Consider the following 15,497-nt stretch of genomic DNA (forward strand, 5'->3'; position numbering starts at 1 on the left):
TTCTGTGCCGACAGCTTTCACTTGTCACAGAAGCGCTGCGCTGTGTCCGGAGCAGGGAAGTTCGCATCGCTTCTGTGACAATATATGAAAAGCCGGCAATTCAGCAGCGGCATAAGCCGGCACCCGACAATTTAGAATAGAAAGAATAGAGCTTCACACATAGATTAGATAGATAGAAACATGTCAGTCACATATATATGAAGTACAGTGACAGTATTGCTTACTGTACTTGTCATTTAGTGTAAAGGATTTATTAAAACAAATAATAGTGTTTTCATGCACCGTCTCTTTAAAAAAGCCGGCCGGCAATTCAGCAGCGGTACCCGACAATTTATAACAGACAGAATAGAGCTTCACACATAGATTAGATAGATAGAAACAGGTCAGTCACATATATATGAAGTACAGTGATAGTGTTGGTTACTGTACTTGTCATTTAGTATTAAAATAAAGGATTTATTATTAAAAAAATTGGCGTGGGGTTCCCCTTAATTTTAGGCTCTAGCGGAGGTTAAGCAGACAGCTGGGGCAGATGTTTGAAGCCTGGGAAGGGGGTAATACCCACGGAGCTTCCCAGGCTACTAATATCAGCCCCCAGCTGAATACCTAGTCTTTACTAGCTATTAAAATGGGGGACCCCCCAAAAAAAATGACGTGGGGTCCCCCCTAATTTAATAGCTAGCAAAGGCTAGGCAGACAGCTGGGGGCTGATATTAATAGCCCAGGAAGGGAGCCATGAATATTGGCCCCCTCCCAGGCTAGAAACACCAGCCGTCAGCCGCCCCAGAAATGGCGCATCCATAGGATGCGCCAATTCTGGCACTTAGCCTCGCTCTTCCACGCTGCCCTGGTGCGGTGGCAGGGGGTAATAGGGTTGGGGTTGATGTCAGCTTATAATGCCAGCTGACATCAAGCCCAGGTTAGTAATGGAGAGGCGTCTATAAGACACCCCCATTACTAACCCCATAGTCAAAGTTAAAAAAAACACAAACACCTAGAATAAAGTCCTTTAATTGAAATAAAGACACAATTCTTTATTGTTCTAAATTAAACCATACTTACCATCACGCCCATTCCAGCTGAAGCCAACGATCTCCTGCAATAAAAGAAAAATAATAAACCAACCTCATCCTTACCTCTCCATGGTTCCCAGGACAGCTCCAGCTCTGCTACATCGAGATGACAGGCTGGACCGCAGCAGAACGCTGCCATCCAGCCTGTCATCCCGCAGACACTGAGAAGCGCAGGCATACTTCCACTCCTCAGTGTCTCGCTGTGACGGCATCCAGATGAGCCGACAATGAACTCAGCTCACCTCCTGGACGTCCGTCACTGACAGCGTGGGAAACTTCTACTGCGCATGCGGGGAGCAGGAGAATTTTCCCACGCTGTCAGTGACGTGCATGAGGTGAGCCGAGTTCATTGGACATGATCTCGGCTCATCTGGATGCCGTCACAGTCAGACACTGAGGAGCACAAGCATGCCTGCGCTTCTCAGTGTCTGCCGCATGGCAAGCTGAACGGCAGCGTTCTGCTGCGGTGCAGCCTGTCATGTGAATGTAGCAGAGCTGGACCGGTCCTGGGAACCATGGAAAGGTAAGGATGAGGTTGCTTTATTATTTTTCTTTTATTGCAGGAGATCGTTGGCTTCAGCTGGAATGGGCGTGACGGTAAGTATGGTTTAATTTAGAACATTAAAAAATTGTGTCTTTATTTCAATTAAAGGACTTTTTTCTGGGTGTTGTGTTTTTTTTAATTACTTTACTAGAAATTCATGGTGGTCATGTCTAATATTGGCGTGACCCCATGAATTTCGGGCTTAGGGCCAGCTGATAATGCCAAGCTGGCCCTAACCCCTTTATTACCCAGTGAGCCACCGCACCAGGGCCCTGGATGAGTTGGGTACAGCGCCAGAAGATGGCGCTTCTATGAACGCGCCATTTTCCGGGGTGGCTGCGGACTGCAATTTGCAGCGGGGGGGGCCCAGAAAGCTTGGGTCTCCCTGCGCTGCAGATTCCAGCCCCCAGCTGCCTAGTTGTACCTGGCTGGACACAAAAATAAGGCGAAGCCCCACGTCTTTTTTTTTTAATTATTTCATGAAATAATTAAAAAAAAAAGGGCTTCCCTATATTGTTGTGTCCGGCCAGGTACAAATAGGCAGCTGGTGGTTGGGGGCAGCCCGTTCCTGCCTGCTGTACCTGGCTGGACACAAAAATATGGCGAAGCCCACGTCAACATTTTTGGGAAAAATTAATTACAAAATTAATAATAATTTAGGGACTGCATCTTTATTAACCCCTCAATTGTCATTTAGTGTTAAAATAAAGGATTTTTTAAAAAGAAAATTGGCGTGGGATCCACCATCATTATAGTCTCTAGCGGAGGTTAAGCAGACGGCTGGGGCAGATGTTTGAAGTCTGGGAAGGGGGTAATACCCACGGAGCTTCCCAGGCTACTAATATCAGCCCCCAGCTGAATACCTAGCCTTTACTAGCTATTAGAATGGGGGACCCCCCCAAAAAATGACGTGGGGTCCCCCCTATTTTAATATGTTTATGAGTGACAGTTTTCCTGCTATATACCTGCATGTCATAAGAATTTAAATTAAAAAAGGACCATGTTAAATTCAAATCTGTTTTTTTTTAATTTTTACCGGTGTTTGGTATGCGTTGGAAAAGGGGTAGTCTTATACGGTGAATATATCCTAAACTCTATATTTTAACAGGAAAGTAGGGGGGTCGTCTTATACACCAGGTCGTCTTATACGGCGGAATATACGGTACTTTAACCGTTCCTAGTAGGACATAGTTTGCAGACCAGTCACCATCCTGGTAACTCTTCTCTGAACTTGCTCCAGTTTGTCATAACTGCTCGATAAATAGGTCCAGGTCCCAACCTCAATTTACCTAACAATCGTCATTAATCTTGCAATACTCACATTGGTCACAGGTGCTTTTTAGACTCGTACAGCCTTTCATTTCAGGATTTTTTTTTTCTTATCAGAGGCAGGATTACAATTAACACCTCTATACACAGCTGATTACACAGGCTCCACCAGTCAAAATACATGATGTCACATCTGACCCTGCTCTCCCTCCCTTCATAATGACCTTTGCACACAAACATTAGACACACCAATACAAAAAGATAGGGTCGGAATCTGACCATTGTGGCTAAGTGTTGTTTTCTGAAACAGAAAGTACAAGTCAAAAAAAAGCTCTAGGAGCAAGTGTGAAAAATTGCAATTTGTATTCTTAATACAAATTGTGATATGTATATTAAAAAAAATGCCAAAAAATGAATAAAAATAAATAAAAACCTGATTTAATCAGTATCAATTTTCTAATGATTGTAGTCATTTTTCTACATTAAAAGGAAAACTAAGAGAACTGTGAATCAGAAAATAAGAATTACAGGACGTCCATTCTCCCACCTCTGGAACTCACACCCATCAGACAATTAAGGCATAAGTATCAAAGACAGAAGAACCTCTTTAAAAAAGACCAGTCTCCTTAGTATTCCGATTTCTTTGTTTTAACATTTATCTTATTTGCTTTAAATATTTTTATGTGTCTGAAATGTTGCATGTGAAGCATAGATAGGGTTAAGGCCTAAACCTTAAGCAAAAATATGAAAATAGGATGTTCCACATACACAATATCATAATGCAATACCTGACAGATATGCAAAGCACAGAGGAAGAGCCTTAGTCACAGATCATTAGGGCTCTAGGTAAGTCGGGGCTAGATTAACTAATTGTGATACTTCTAAAAAAGACAACAAATTTACCACTCCTAGTAACGAGTATAGTGGTTTTCCAAGATCTTACATCATCATAGGTCATTCATATACACTGCTCAAAAAAATAAAGGGAGCACTTAAACAACAGAATATAACTGCAAGTAAATCAAACGTCTGTGAAATCAAACTGTCCACTTAGGAAGCAACACTGATTGACAATCAATTTCACATGCTGTTGTGCAAATGGAATAGACAATAGATGGAAATTATTGCAATTATCAAGACACCCTCAATAAAGGAGTGGTTCTGCAGGTGGGGACCACAGACCACATCTCAGTACCAATGCTTTCTGGCTGATGTTTTGGTCACTTTTGAATGTTGGCTGTGCTTTCACACTCGTGGTAGCATGAGACGGACTCTACAACCCACAGAAGTTGCTCAGGTAGTGCAGCTCATCCAGGATGGCACATCAATGCAAGCTGTGGCAAGAAGGTTTGCTGTGTCTGTCAGCGTAGTGTCCAGAGGCTGGAGGCACTACCAGGAGATAGGCCAGTACACCAGGAGACATGGAGGGGGCCGTAGGAGGGCAACAACCCAGCAGCAGGACCGCTACCCCCGCCTTTGTGCAAGGAGGAACAGGAGGAGCACTGCCAGAGCCCTGCAAAATGACCTCCAGCAGGCCACAAATGTGCATGTGTCTGCACAAACGGTTAGAAACCGACTCCATGAGGGTGGTATGAGGGCCCGACATCCACAGATGGGGGTTGTGCTCACAGCCCAACACTGTGCAGGACACTTGGCATTTGCCACAGAACACCAGGATTGGCAAAGTCGCCACTGGCGCCCTGTGCTCTTCACAGATGAAAGCAGGTTCACACTGAGCACATGTGACAGACGTGACAGAGTCTGGAGATGCCGTGGAGAGCGATCTGCTGTCTGCAACATCCTTCAGCATGACCGGTTTGGCAGTGGGTCAGTAATGGTGTGTGGTGGCATTTCTTTGGAGGGCCGCACAGCCCTCCATGTGCTCGCCAGAGGTAGCCTGACTGACATTAGGTACCGAGATGAGATCCTCAGACCGCTTGTGAGACCATATGCTGGTGCGGTTGGCCCTGGGTTCCTCCTAATGCAGGACAATGCCAGACCTCATGTGGCTGGAGTGTGTCAGCAGTTCCTGCAAGATGAAGGCATTGAAGCTATGGACTGGCCCGCCCGTTCCCCAGACCTGAATCCGATTGAGCACATCTGGGACATCATGTCTCGCTCCATCCACCAAAGTCACGTTGCAGCACAGACTGTCCAGGAGTTGGCGGATGCTTTAGTCCAGGTCTGGGAGGAGATCCCACAGGAGACCATCCGCAACCTCATCAGGAGCATGCCCAGGCGTTGTAGGGAGGTCATACACAATACTGAGACCCATTTTTACTTGTTTTAAGGACATTACATCAAAGTTGGATCAGCCTGTAGTGTGTTTTTCCACTTTAATTTTGGGGGTGACTCCAAATCCAGGCCTCCATTGGTTAATAAATTTGATTTCCATTGATGATTTTTGTGTGATTTTGTTGTCAGCACATTCAACTTTGTACAGAACAAAGTATTCAATGAGAATATTTCATTCATTCAGATCTAGGATGTGTTATTTGAGTGTTCCCTTTATTTTTTTGAGCAGTGTACAATCATTCATGTATGCTCGTTAACAGACCATCTTATGTATAAATCATCAATAGATGATTGGAAATAGGCAATTAATATGTGATCAGAAATAAGTGTTTAATGTATGATTGGTAATCGATCCAGCAGCCTTGCTTGCCATCTAATATCCGCTGGCATCCCCAGCACCTCTTCCGATTAGTAGGTCCAGTGGAACTTCAAGTGTGTGTCAAGCTGCACTAATGAGGAGACACTGGGGATTCCAACAGCTAGAAGGCAGTTTGCAGGGCTCCCATCCAGCAGCCACGGAATACTGCCATGGAAGCTAAATCAGGGTTCTACAAATTGATTAATTCATCTCTACGAACAGGACATCAATATAGGATCAGAAATAGGTCATTAAAATAGGATCGGTATTGGGACATAAATATGGGATCGGTATTGGGCCATCAATATAGGATTGCCCGTCATTAAATGATCAGTAATAGGGTCATCAACACACAATAGTTCATTATTCATCAATATAGGATCAATATACTGCAGCTGAACCTCTGGTCTGCTGATACGTGAGGTTCTCGTAGATGGGACCACTCAGTGATGGCCTTTAGTTGGAACCTATTTGCTGCAGCTGAAAGTAGCCAAATGTTTCTTCTTATTTCTTAACCCATTGATGAGCATCAGCATGCCTTTACCTTAGCTTTCAATTATATTCATGTATTATAGTTGTTGATCTTCCCAGGCAGAAAAAGCAAATTATTCCAATATCACCAATGGTGCACCCAGTTTATTGGATTGAATACAATTTGCAAGCACAGTAAGCTAGATGCTATATAAATCAGCTTCAGCATCTATAATCTGAATACAGAACATTGATAGCCATAAAGAAGACTTACCAGATACGGCCTTTTCATAGTTTTTTCCCAAATTAACAAGGTTTCTTAATCCAGGGTTGAATTGGTCCATAACATTCTGTAAGAGTAAAGAGGAAATGTACATGAGAACAAGTCCTACATAACTGTCCTCCATAGTATGGTGTCGAAGATCAGAAATAAGTATGATAAGCTGCAATTCCAGACACAGACAAACAGCAGTGGCACTATTTCTGGGGTAAAAAAAAGTTTGATTCCATGGCTTTTTTGAAGATTGAAAAGTTAATCTTGACGGATGTAAGGTTTGCAAACCAAAGTTGACCAAAACTGTCAGCTTAGAGAGATTGTCTGACAATCCAATGTAAATGGGGATGTCTTAACTGTCCTGAGAGAAGATGTTCAAAGAAGGATTAAGTATTTGGATTTCTGAGTGTGCAAGTTGGAATTGAGAGAAAGAGTGTATGAGCAAAATAAAAGGGGTTTTCTGGCCTTATGATACTGATGACCTGATCTCTAGATTAGCCATCAATAGAGTTGGTACGAATCAATTCGCAGGTCCCATTTCATCGGCAATGAAAGAGGTCTAATACTGTTGGACGGGAGAGAGAATACCGTCTCATACCTGCCAGCGTCAGTGACTATTCTTTTGATTAGCCAGACTGGTGCGATGTCATCTTTGCGGATTGTTGAACATGTGACATCAAGCCAGGCCGGCTAGTCAAAAGAAGATCTGCCAACGCTGCTAAGTAAGAAGTGGTACTCCCTCTCGCGTCCAGCGGTCATACACCTCTTTAGTGGAAGATGGAAAGGGACGTGCCAAGAAATTCACACCAACTCTAGTCATCAATATCACATCGATTGGAGTCCAACCATTCGGCACCCCCACTGATCACTTATCAGCACCAGCAGCCGGATGTAAACTGCACTACTCTATGTATGGTATCTGCTGCCGAGAACTGTACATCAGCTCACGGTGAAGAGAATAGGTACTGACGACAGCTGACCAATGCTAAATTTCCGACCCCCAGATCAAATCCTGGTAGGTCATCAATATTTTAAGGTCGAACACTAGCAAGCACACGTGTGCTATAGAAGAAGTTCATGCCTCTTTATAGGGTCTAAGCTGACCTCATCCCTACTGCTATTGGGCGGCGAGTAAGTCTTTCACTCTGTACGACTCGTCCTATCCTGTATTACACGGAAAACCCATTAATTTTAATATACAAAGTCCCCTTACGTCGTCTTGGTACTCTCCAAAGTAGAAAAGTTCCGCTTTAGAACCCCAGACAGAAGTCTTTCATCTAGCCAAATCAGATTTCTGGCTTTGCACTGAGGAGGGGCAAACACCCAGAAACAAGAGTCTGCAAATAGAGTTTCTGCTTTGGCATCTTATCCGAAGTGATGTGGCAAAGCTTGTTAAAGCGTCGATATTAACTTTTTAGATTGCTATAGCCAATATATGGTAAAACAGATCAAGTTCTTTTCCTCTCTGAAGGGGCTATATAAATATGTAACGCTGTGTTTCCTCTTTGATGGCGCAGTAGGAAAGTGAAATATTTAAAAGCTGTCCCTACAGCTGACAGCTGATCAGAGAGGAACTCTTCTAGCAAGTAGGGACTGTACAAGTGGAGAACTTCTTAAAGGCTGACAGCGGTTATCTGACACCAATTCATTATTGTATGTACATACTTATCTTCATAAGTTTAAATTTATGAAGTAGTAACATGGAGTAAACTCTGGGACGCCATTAAAATGGTTGTATTCAGCTTACTATGGCAGCACAGTAAACCACTCTCATAGAATCATAGAAGGTTAGAGTTGGAGGGTCCTCCAGGGTCATCGTGTCCAACCCCCTGCTCAATGCAGCAGTCACTAAACCATCTCAGACAGATATCTGTCCAGCCTCTGTGTGAAGACTTCCATTGAAGGAGAACTCACCACCTCTCGTGGCCGCCTGTTCCACTCTAATGAAGAGTAAAGCCTCAATGGGAAGCCGCTCGTTGTTAGGACTCCACGTGGTAGACCATACCCTTCTACATACCACACCATTAACATGGTAGATACACATACTTATCCAATGCGTCTTTCGGCCACCTGACATTGACAGTCTATAGAACCACACATAAAAATGTTGGCCAATTAGATGATCCACGAGTCAGGACATTCAAGGTATGCCTACATATAGCAGGTGTCCGAACACACAGCAAACAAGAAATACATGTAAAATGAAGGTGATGAATTGCTGGATCTTAAGGAATGCAGGTGATACTTCCTCATAATTGTCTCATGCGTGGTCTGCAACCTCCTGGTGGAGTGCCGAGAAGGTAGTCTTGATTACGGCATTCTTCCAGGGCTATATATAGAAAGTATTTACTGTAACCATTAGTCTCTACATATATCATAGAAGATAATAAAAATTCCATACGACGAGCCTTTGTATCTTCAAAACAGTACACAGTGCAATGGTTTAATTATCAACATAGCAGAGGGTTCTTTGCAGTAAGAGCAGCTAAACGGTAGATTTCCCATTTAACACAGTCTAGTCCAAACTCTAGACCGGATGAGACTGTTGCACTTACTATTAAATCTATGTCAGAATGGTTGTATAATCATATTAAAAATAAGCATTTTATAATTACAGCTGAAGAATGAGAGAGCTCATGAGTCCAAGTGTATCCAGGCTCTGTCCATCCAGCCCGATTGACAGCTGTAGCTTGTCCTGAGTAGTGAGAGTTCTCAGCAGGTAGGAGGGACACTGAGGAGCTATCAATGAGGCTAGGTGAGCAGAGAAGAAGTTAAAATGTTCAGAAATAATTACACAGCCATTGTGATATGGGTTATCGGTACATCAGCCTCATCAAGTCTACAAGATCTATTAGATAATATAAGCAGTTGGTATTTTTCAGATTAGGCCCACCTACACCACCACTTTGGGAGCTAAATGTATTGCAGAAGATTAGTATGTGTTGCTTTGCACCACATAGGACAAAAGGGCTCGAGGATCTTTGCATTGTGCTTAAAATAGGTAGAAGCAAAGTTAAAGATTCTCTAAAGATGCAACATAGCAAACGTAAAAGGGAGCAAAGGAGAAGCCATAAATCCTGCTTAGATATTTCATTCCTCATCCTTATCATACCTGGCATTTTTACAACATCTAGATACACTCCTCACACTAAGGAGTTTATTATGCTCTCAGCTATTTTCATTTCTTGCTTTTAAGGTTTTAGAGAATTTTTTCTTTTTGTTTGTGCTTTGTAACTTGTCAAATCATCGTTACTTTCGTAATTCATCACAAACCCTTAAGAATGAAAAAAAAAAAAAAAAATTAAAAGGGAACTTGATCCTTTTCAACAGAGAAGATGTCTACTACCCCATAGGACAATAGTAGAATTAGAATACCTTCACACATTCAGGATCTGGTAAGGATTACAATGACTAAACTTGGTAGAAGGCAAAAATCAGTGCTACACTCTCGTAACTTAGTGGAGAAAATAGTTTAGATTTAGGTTGCAAACTAAAGTCGCCACTGGAGTTGAGTAAAACGACCCTGCGGCCAAATCAAACCTCCTTCTTCTACTTGACGGCATTCCCAGCGCCTCTTTAGATTAGTAGGCACGGTGTGACGCCAAGAGAGGAGCCGGGGATCTCGGCAGACAGGAGGTTTGCAGGGCTCTTGCACAGTGGACACGGACTACAGATGTTGCCTCTGGTCAAAGGTCCTACGAGTCCTTTTGCTCAACGATAGTCATCACCATTAGAGCAAAGCCACATAAACGTCTATAGCTAAACCCACCACAAATTTTAAGCTCAGCCATTATCCCGGATTCCTGGGATTTAGACCTAAACTAAACGTAACCTAACCTGTCAATATCAGAGTTGTCCAGGATTAGGCTGAGACTACATGGTTGACTTTGGCCATGACACACATTGCCAAGGATTGCTCTGTGGCATTGGATTTTTTCAGACTAGCTTGTCACGGTACCTTACAGGCAATGCTACCCCATCCACCTGCGGTACACTGATGTAGATGCACAGAGGTTTTAGGCTATGTGACCCATGTCTCGGCCAACGTCAACGTTTAGCGCCAACGTTCGTAAGCAGTCTTGTTTTTTCTAATAGAAACAGCGCCATACCTGCATACAGGTCGTGTTTGGTATTGCAGCCCAACAGTCCACAGACAGATGCGGTGCCATTTTCAGCAAAATAAAAAAAGGCTATGTTCACACATCATGGTTTTTTCAGCGTTTTTAATGCAGTTTTTTTATGCAAATTTTCAGCTGCGTTTTGCAGTACCAGCAAAGTCTATGAGAAACCAGAATTCTCTGTTCACACATCAAAGGCTCTTTGACTAATTTTGGAACATTAACATTCTTAGACCCCTTATGCATTAATTCCACGAAAAGTTAAAGGGGTTGATACAAAATGCTCTTTCACACTCACACATGATGGAAATGTGGGGTCACAGGGTTGAACATACAGAATTGTGAAAGGAAGGGCAGAAGGGGTGAGGAAAGTAAACTGCACTGTTCAACCCGCGACCCGCACACAGGCTGCAGTCTGTTCAGCGAGTAACAAGAGCATCGCTCAGTAGAGCACCAATATTTCTATAGGAAAAGTAAACGTATGGACAGGTGTTCTACAGTATTGTGTATATATATATATATATATATATATATATATATATATAAATATACATACAGGGCAGCTGTTCAGGAGTGGCCCAGACTTATGGAAAACAAAGACAAAATAATGTATATTTTTTTACTTAAAAAGGGGCTGTTCAGTTTAGAAAACCTATTTTAAAAACTATTAGGCTATGAGCACATGGAGTCTTTTTACTATGTTTTCAGAGCAGGAACTCAAAAGTTTTTGAGAAGTTTTGAGATTCGGAGAGCTTCTGCCAAGTTTCTGCTCAGTGGCTATGTGCACTTGAAGTATTTCGGGAAGGTTTTGGAGCAAAAACAGAGATTAAACTCTTCAAATCCTTCTCAAAAAATTTGGGAGGTTCTGTTCAGTTTCCTCTCCAAAAACTTAGTTAAAAGACTCCAAAAACGCTTCAAAAAACTCGGTTTACGCAACGACTTTTTCAGGCGGAAACCGAAAAAGAAATAAACATATGTATTTCTATGTAAAAATGATTTGCTGTGCGTATGTTCGGCTTTTCAATGCCTTAACTGCTTCAGGTTTCTAAAAGTTGCTAAAAAAGGTGCCATTAAGACGTACCAAACATCACTTAAAGATTTTTGCCAACGTTTTTGCTTAAAAAAAAAAAAAAAAGCTTTTGGTTTTTTTTAAGTATTCAATGGGGTGAAAATATATGACAGTAAAAAAAAAGTCACAAAAGCAATGGAAAAAAACTCTCCAAAAAAAACAAAACAAACAGGTTACTAAAGCAGTCAGAAAACCGCTCAGGAAAGTGGCATAAGAGACGCTTCAGGGAAAAAAAAAAAAAAGTTTCTCGAAAAGTCTTCTGGTTGAAAAACTCATGGGATCCGTCTGAGCTTTAAATACGTTGTGTGTACATACCCCAGGAATTCTGTGCTAGGGTATGTTCACAATTAAAAAATAAATAAAAAAATGATCATGAACTTTTCTGGCAGAAAAATCCACATCTAAAATATACATTTCTTGTTGTAGTTTTGGAAGAACACGTTTTTTTTTTTTAATGTATTTAAACCCCGAGTGGTTTTGATATTAAAAAATGCCTGCAGCAAAATAGTGCTTTTTTGGTGCTGCAAAAATTGTGCCAAAAAATGCATCAAAAACAGTCAGAAGTCTTGAACTCTTGATTTTCCAGCTTCGTTGAAAGCTTTCGACCAACAGTTCTTCCTTCTCATCCCCTCCATAGATTTGTATGCTCATTCCCTATGAGAGTCAAAAGGATCAAAATTGAGACGGGTGAAGATTTTTGCAGCGATACCCACAAGCCGCACATTCTTCAAATGCAAATAAGTTCAATGCCCGGCATCATGAATGCAACATATTTGCAAAATAGTAAAATGGGATCTCTCAGACTTCCTCTTCAAAGGAGCCGCGGGGGTAAAATGAGACGGCTTTTATTATAGTGAGAGAGTCGCGAAATAAGCAGTCATATGGCGGTCTATGCGTTCTTAAGATGACCTCTCCTCTCTCATTGTCTCACGAGAAGTCCTAAGGGTCTGGCATCAAATTTACTGGTACATATACTGTTTGATTATGGCCTGGGCATCCAAACATTGACTTCTCACCGGGGTCATTGGCACTAGGGTCTTCACAATGTACATGGCGCCATGTATGACACTTCATTCCAGGATCCTAATTTTATAACTACTGGTTGGCAGCAGGTCCATATTCACATTACTAGCAATGATCATGTCTTAGTGGTATAGTACAAGCCAAGTGTCACCGCTACAGCATAGTCCGCATGATATTGCTGGCAGGTTTAGCACTGCATGGCGCCTTTATAATTTGGCACCAATGTACGCCGCTGATCCCCAGATAAAACACTGGTCTTTCTACCTGGCACCAAAATCCCTGGGCACAGTGACGTCTAAAATAACATTTTCCCATAAAAATGTATTTTGTAATGGCCACTGCATATAGACGATTCAGGTCATACATCAGAAAATGATTCCCCAATCATACACCTCATCATTAAAGGGGTTCCTCAAATGTCTGACTGATTTCCACTGGGTACTGCTGTATTGATTGGCGCCACTCCAGAATGTCTGTGAAATTAACAGTCTTCAGCTTCCAATCTATGCCTGATAACCCGGAGTGGAGCTGGGCACAATTTTTTTTAAAGGGAATCTGTCAGTAGGTTTTGACTCCTAATTTGAGAACAGCGCTGCTTCGGCAATCCCTACAAGAGGTGCCCAAAGCTGCCCCGGCAATCCCTACAAGAGGTGCCCAAAGCAGCCCCGGCAATCCCTACAAGAGGTGCCCAAAGCAGCCCCGGCAATCCCTACAAGAGGTGCCCAAAGCAGCCCCGGCAATCCCTACAAGAGGTGCCCAAAGCAGCCCCGGCAATCCCTACAAGAGGTGCCCAAAGCTGCCCCGGCAATCCCTTCAAGAGGTGCCCCAAGCAGCCCCGGCAATCCCTACAAGAGGTGCCCCAAGCAGCCCCGGCAATCCCTACAAGAGGTGCCCAAAGCTGCCCCGGCAATCCCTACAAGAGGTGCCCAAAGCTGCTCCAGCAATCCCTACAATAGGTCCCTACAGAGCCCTGTCTGAATGGAGTAATGGTTGAAAATGCTTACCTCCACTCCATTCATTCACTATGGGACCGTTGAAGACAGCAGAGTATAGAGCTCAGTTATCTCTGGAAGAGCTATCCTACTGATAGAGGATAACAGAAAAACTTGCTACAACCCCTTTAAGCAATTTCTTTATATCTTCCAGTGACATTTGGCATTTCCAAATCACTTCAGCAGGAATAATGGCCTATACGTGCTGTACAGCCGATTCTTATCTACTATCCCACACAGCGCTGGTTATTAAATCACTATGAGGAAATAAGGTTAAGATGAAAGAAGAAAAACTGAGTCGATGTTTAAGAACTGATTAATGAAAAGAACTAAAAAAACAAACGCCGACTCTTTGTAATGGTGGCCATAGATATTAGAGAGCAATCGGCATGGCAAGTCTAGTTGAGCCGTTCGCTCCGATTCCCGTAATAACCTGATATTTTACCTTGGCCATCAGTTTTTTCAGTTAGGGTATGTTCACATGAGGTTTTTTTTCAGGCAGGCAAAAACGATGAGTTTCAGGTGGAAATGGCAGTTATTTAATTCTTTTTTAATAATGAAGCTTTTTTTTTGTTAACATTTCCTTAACATTTTTTTGGACTTCTCTCGAACTGATTTTTAACTTTTTTTTTTTTTTAAATACATTAGCTAGTGAAAAAAAAACACACTGATATTTTGTGACCTTAAAATGCTTAAAAAAAACGCGTCTTCCAGACGTTTTTCTTTTTAAATCTTTTATAGCCTTCCAATCGCCTTCCCTTGTAAAGTATGGAGCGTTTCATGACGGAAAATGTCTGGAGAATGGCGGGTCACTTCTTATAAACTGCTTAGGGTTTTGGAAACCTGAAGTGATTAAAAAAACGTTTAGGAGCCTGAACATGTGAATAACAAGGTGGTTTTATAGCAGAAAGGAAGAGTCTTTCAAGCATTTCCTGAGCAATTTTTCAGGCGTCTTTTGGAGCAGACCCACTCCAAAAATTCTTGAAAGAAAAAAACAAAAAACCTTGGTTGAACATACCCCACTGAAGCAATAGATTGCTTAAAGGGAATCTGTCAGCAGGTTTTTGCTCACCCATTTGAGATTAGCATGATGTAGGGACAGAGAACCTGATTCCAGCAATCTGAGCTGCTTGCTATAGTTTTGATAACATTTGCGTTTTTCTCTGCTGCAGATCGACCAGTTCTCTGAATGCTGAGATTTGTATAACCCCACGCACACCACTGATTGGCAGCTTTCGGCCCATACACTGTGTACACAGAGAGGAGCCAAACAGTGGTAGGGGTGGGATTATACAGAGCTCAGGAAGGAATATGGAGGACTACTGGTTCACTAGTTCTCCAGAGAGGATCTTAAATTTTATCAAAACTACAGCAAGTAGCACAGTAAGTGACAAATTTCTGCATCAGGGTCTCTGTCTCTACATCGTGCTGCTCTCTGATTTGCTGGCAAAAACTTGGTGACAGATTCCCTTTAAGTGACGGTAAAGATTGTCTTACATTTCAAAGTCCTACATGCCTGGATGGGCAGTGGGAAATGGATCGCGTGGACAGAGTCCCTTTAACAAATGTAGCACACCTTGGACAGCTTGTGCACCACAAAATGAAATCAATGCTAGTCATTAACTGCTTAAATTATTTTCTTTCATTTCCAACAGTTTCCGGGGTAAAGAATGTCAAAAAAGGGCCAAAAATGTGCAATTGTTTTGTGCAAATATGATTCAAAATATATGCAATTTTTTACTGCCAGAAAACTGATGCAGGGCCTTTCATAAATATTCTTTAAGTATCGGATTCTAAGGATCCGATTCATTATTGCATTTGCACCCTTTTTTTTTTTTAAGTTCTTTTTTTTGCTCATTATTCATTTACGCCTAATTTTTTCGCAAATGTACTCCAGTCCATCCCTGGCGTGATTTTATGGCACAATTTTTGCATCACAAAATTTCTTGCAAATGTACTCTACTCCTGCCCTGGAGAAATTTTAAGAATGACAGATTTTTTTGGCACAATT

The 15,497-nt window shown here is 42.2% G+C and overlaps 1 protein-coding gene across 2 annotated transcripts in view; it reads right to left on the reverse strand.

Moving 5' to 3' along the window:
• The window catches only part of BAIAP2L1 (BAR/IMD domain containing adaptor protein 2 like 1), a 91,154-nt gene that overhangs the window by 60,741 nt on the left and 14,916 nt on the right, over positions 1 to 15,497 (reverse strand). For both annotated transcript variants that reach the window (XM_073648010.1, XM_073648011.1), the window contains exon 2: positions 6,285 to 6,360. In XM_073648010.1, the coding sequence (XP_073504111.1) occupies positions 6,285 to 6,360 (76 nt within the window). The remainder of the gene's footprint in view (positions 1 to 6,284; positions 6,361 to 15,497) is intronic.

This window comes from Phyllobates terribilis, unplaced genomic scaffold, assembly GCF_046119375.1.
Source record: "Phyllobates terribilis strain yellow unplaced genomic scaffold, ASM4611937v1 Scaffold_9__5_contigs__length_417890890, whole genome shotgun sequence".
NCBI lineage: Eukaryota > Metazoa > Chordata > Amphibia > Anura > Dendrobatidae > Phyllobates > Phyllobates terribilis.